The sequence below is a fragment of the Rhea americana genome, unplaced genomic scaffold (genome assembly GCF_003343005.1).
Source record: "Rhea americana isolate MKP2758 unplaced genomic scaffold, rheAme1 scaffold_16, whole genome shotgun sequence".
Lineage (NCBI taxonomy): Eukaryota > Metazoa > Chordata > Aves > Rheiformes > Rheidae > Rhea > Rhea americana.
Window position 1 is genome coordinate 7,427,388 of NW_028185705.1, and position 5,140 is coordinate 7,432,527.

General features: G+C 38.3%; 1 protein-coding gene across 1 annotated transcript in view; it reads left to right on the top strand.

Annotated features, from left to right (window-relative positions):
- Nucleotide 1: 1 nt before the first annotated feature.
- THOC7 (THO complex subunit 7) overlaps nt 2-5,140 on the top strand; it is a gene marked incomplete at its 5' end in the record, with an annotated part of 8,371 nt that continues 3,232 nt past the window's right edge. The window contains 4 exons of the mRNA XM_085300012.1: nt 2-102; nt 625-752; nt 1,110-1,196; nt 2,998-3,055. Coding sequence (XP_085156138.1) covers nt 2-102; nt 625-752; nt 1,110-1,196; nt 2,998-3,055 — 374 coding nt within the window. The remainder of the gene's footprint in view (nt 103-624; nt 753-1,109; nt 1,197-2,997; nt 3,056-5,140) is intronic.

Below are 5,140 nucleotides of genomic sequence, written 5' to 3' on the forward strand. Positions count from 1 at the left end.
GCGGCTGCTCATCGACGGCGACGGGGCGGGCGACGACAGGCGCATCAACCTGCTGGTGAAGAGCTTCATCAAGTGGTGCCACGCCGGGTCCCAGGAGGAGGGGTAGGGCCGAGGGGCGGCCGCGGGGCCCGCCGCGGCGGGACCTGGGTGAACTAGGCCTATTCCCGCCCCCAGAAATAAGTGAAAATCGGTTACGCTGTGCACGGCCGCTCCTCGTGTAATGCACATCTGTGCACGTCTGCGTCCCGGGACGGCCCCGCGGCGCTTCCAGCGCGGGCCCCGCGCGCTCGGACGGCGGCTGTACGCGCAGGGAAGCGCGGGAGCGCGAAAATGCTCGTCTSGGTGCACCCAGAGCCGTCCCGGCGTGGGAGCCCGCAGCCCCGGGCCGGGCTCCCACGCCGGGCTTCGGTACCCGCTTTGCGCCTTCGAGGGCRCGAGGGCAGAGTTGGCGCCATGTTTCTGACGGCGCTCGCAGAAATTACGCGCTGGAATGCTTTATTTCTGTAATAATTGCTGTTGTTTAACTGCTGCGTGAATTACTCATGCAGGCCTTGGTTCCTCGCTGTGTAAAGGTAGGCGACTGTTCTATGCTGCTTAGGAATCACTATCTTGTCTTGCTTTCAGTTACAGCCAGTACCAACGAATGCTGAGCACGCTGTCACAGTGTGAGTTTTCAATGGGAAAAACTCTTCTTGTGTATGATATGAACCTGAGAGAAATGGAGAATTATGAAAAAATCTACAAAGATATAGGTAAAGAGGAAAAATATTACTGTTTTCTGCTGGACTCTTTCCCTAGTATGAGGAAGCTTCAGCCAATGCTGGTGAATCTAATATATGCATATGATGAATGATTTTCTTTTGTTTACTTATTTATTTTAATATAGCAGTGGCAGGTAAGTTCTAAAGCATCCTGTCAGTATCTAAACCACAGGCAAATAAAGGGTTTTTCTAAACCTGTTGAAATAATGTGCAACTTTCAGGCTGATGGTGCTAGGAAGCTACCATGTCACGAACRGCTCTTTATTTTTTATATAGTGCAGCAAATTGGTTTGTTGACATGTATTGTTTGATTTTTTTGGTATGATTCTGYATATCTTTTTGTTAAAGAAAATAGTATAGCTGCAGCACACGAGAAGATTTCTGAATGCAAAAAGCAGATTCTGCAAGCAAAAAGGATTCGAAAAAATCGCCAGGGTAAGGAGCAAACTCTTATTTTTACTGAACAGTTTGATTATTTTGTTACCCTTTAAAACATACTGTATTAGAAATAGTTTCCAAATCTTTGAGTGTACAAGAGAAAATACTGGTTTTGTGAATATTATATTTTGTTCTGGTGGCTTTCACATGCACTCAGTGAATTCCCATATCCAGTAATAGAACAGCATGTATGTATATTACCACCGTTTCACCTCAGAAACCTATACTTTTGAAAAATTCTTCAGAAATTTACTTCAGAAACTCTACTTTCAGGGCAAAAATATGGTGGCCCTACACCCTTCCTCCAGAAAACCTTACGGTATAAGTCAAATTAATACCTAATTGTTATTGTAAAGGCACATAATGCTCAAGTATATTATCTTCATTTAAAACTTCTAAAGAAAAGTAAAGCCACTCAAACCTTTTTGTGAACGAGGCAGACAAGATCAAACCAGTAGATCTCAATGTCCTACAACATCAGGCAGATCTAAACAGTATTCAAGAAAATGTTTTCAGGCCAAGGAAAAACCCAGCAAGCCTTGTATGACAGTTCAGGTGGCTTTAGAGCTAAAGCACATTATAACACCAAGAGAGAAGTAGGAAACAGGCTTACTGCCAGCACTAAGGAGTCATAAAAGTATATTCCTTCAGCTTTTAATGGAAGGTAAAGTCTCAGCGTACGCATGTATAAAGATGGCTATGTCAGTTTACACCCACCAAATCCATGTGTATCCTTAAATACCTCTAAAGCAATTATGAGAGAAGTATTTAAGAGACAGGAATCTCTTAAAAGTATATGCTGATAATTTTATTTGAAACTTAAAGTGTTTTCCCTGAAATACTGTCTTATCAAAAGATTAGCAATGGAGGAGAAACAGGATTTTTTTTATATAAAAGACATGCAAAAAGAAAAAAAATAAAGGTAAAACAGATTAAAGGTTTTAAATACAACTGTTTGATCAATAAACCTTTTGTGGACATTTGTGGGCTCAGCTGGAGATGAGAAGAACCTTAGTGGGAATGGAGAATACGTAGGCCTGAAGCTTTTGCTTTTGACATGTTCTGTCCAGCCTGTTGCACAAATTTTTCCATCCGAGTGAGGTGGTTGGCATATATACAATATTACTGTCAGGAAATGGCTACATTAGTTGCCCATATAGCCATAATATGGTTCTTTGTATGGAATACTGTTACAGAATCATGCTGTTTCTCGTACAGTATATTATATTTTTCTCTAAAAATCTTAAATGTTTATATGTAAAGCATCTTATCAGCACTATTTTCTATATATATGCATTARATTTTATCTAAAACCAGTGCTTATGGATCATGCACAAAAGAAAGCGTGCAGCATTACAGAGCTATCTAAAGATCAGGTTTTCTGGCTCAGTACCTTACAAATAACTAGGACTAGATCACACAGAATCACAAAGGTTGGAAGGGACCTCTGGATGTCATCTAGTCCAACCTCCAATAGATAAGTTTGAGTGAGTAGGTAAGGTCCTACAATCACATCTATTTCTTTTTTAAATCCATTTTGGTGTGAACATCTACTCTAAGACTGAACATTTTCTTTAAAATTGAAATATTATAGTATGGTATAAATTATATATTAGATTTTTATATATTTGTGTTTGTGTATATGTTCATTTTGTTTTATATAAATTTGAAAAGTTAAACAGTTTTTTAATAAGTGATTAAGAATTGAAACTATTATATGATATGTGATTTTTGGTTCCTGAGCCTGTGCTTTCAATTTAGACTAACAATATTCAAAAAAWTTTTTTTTTCCTTTCAGAATATGATGCATTGGCCAAAGTCATACAACACCATCCAGATAGGCATGAAACACTGAAGTAAGTATGAGATTGCATTAAATTATAATAAGGCAGCAAGTCAGAAGTCATCAGATTTGACATTTCCTTGGTTTCAGTTTGATCTTTTCTCACTTGCAAATTATTTTTTTTAACGTAAGAAAAATCTGAGTTTCATTTTAAAACTGTTCTTATCAGGTATGCTTAATTTATCTCCATCAGTTTGGGTTCAGAGGAATTGCTAATAACTTTTCATTTTTAAATTTTCCATTGTTAAGGTGAATGTGTGAAACTCAGACTTAAATGCATGTCTTACGTCAATTTACCAGTGACAAGTTGATCAGAAAAGAGAGATAGTGGGAAATGCTGTGAAGTGCACTAGCGAGGGATTCAGTAGTCATGAAAAATATATAAAACAAGCAAATGAGATGGAATGCAAGAAAGCAGAGAAAGGCTYTCAGGTTTGTTTTATGTTTTTCCTTGTAGTTGTTCTTCCTGCATACCTGGTTGTAAATTACTACCTTATTACTAGCTTATATACCACAGTCTAGCCTGCCCTGGCACGCAGGTTAGACCTACATGTTGTCCAGCTCATCCTACATGTATGGTATTGCTTGTGTCCTTGCTGGATTTGGATTACTGTCTGTGCTTTTGGGTCATTTTGGACAGTTCAGGGAAGATAATATTTTTTTAACTTTATCAAAGCACAGAAATATTCTAGGACTCACTGCATCTATGATTTTGTTTTTCTTAACCTGATTAAGATGTAACATGGGATTGCTGTTCTCATTTAAATGCGGCTTGTGTCTGTCCTATTGCTCACTTTCAGTGAAATTGCAGAGGGAGATTATATTTTCATATTCCATGGTCTTTTGTAGTCATTGCCACAACTTAGATTATTATGGTCAACTCTTGAGCAACTTAGATACTTCTTACTTTACTGGTTRGCATGTGCTGTTTATCAATGAAAATTCATGATAAAAAATTACCAGAAGTGCCTATTTTTTTCCAGATAAATCAATTGATTAAGATTAGAAACAAGTAAATAATAATACATTTTTTAGAAGATACGGGGTAGTTTAGGTTTCTTGAGTTTTCTGTTTTAATTTTGCTTAACACTTCTAAGCACAAGTCTCCAAAGCTAGAAATGGTAATATAAAATATCTGGTAAGTATGGCATTTTGTCCTTCCATATACTTCATTTTCTCTTCTCCATAGAAGAGTATATTGCAGTTAAGAATACTAGTGTGTTAATGTGCTGTAAGAATGTCTACAGTGTATGCCCTTTTTTTCTTATTCCTTCATATCCTCAGTCAGAGAAACAGATTTGAATTTTAGTAGAGCATGATTCTCCATTTTACAGATACAGAAATAGGGTACAGTAACAGAACAGATTTTTTTTTAAAAGGAGCTTGGTTCATAAGTATTTTAGCTTTAACTGACCCCTCCAAGTGAATATATCCTAAATTTAGGCACTAGGTGAAATTTTCCTCCAAAACCTTAATTACAAGCTCTCCCTGCCCTCCAGTTTGAGGGGAGTGTACAGGAAGTCAGTTTACTGTGAATCAGGAAAGACCACCCTTAAATTAGAATGGAAAAAGCCTCAGGAACAACACATTATTCATAGAACTCTTAGTCATTAAAACACCAGAGAGAACTTCTTGTCAGGAGAAATGTCACGGTTTATTGCAAGAGTTACATTTATAGTTTTTGCAGGTCATATGGCACAAGTGGATAAGGTTTGGAGAAATACTACTTTTATGCTTCTAAGGGACTGTTTCTTGGAACAAGGAGTCCTAGAGCACAAAAGAAGGGAACCTCTTATGGACTTAGTCACAAGTAATGTGCAGGAGCCAATTCAGAAAGTGACGGGAGCTGAACCACTAAGCAGCAGAGCCCACCGTGTAATTAGCTGCAGTATCGGAAGAGCTGTTAGAACACCACGAAATGACACTGAACCTTAGAAAAGGAGATACAAAAATGGGAAGGCTAGGCAAAGATTCTCTGGAGCTGAAAGTAAAAGTAGTGAAATTCCAGATGTAGCTTGGAAGTTACTGTGAAAAATAGGAGACTGACAAGACACGCTTATTTCTGACAGCAAAGCATAAACTGCAGGATCTGAGAAGC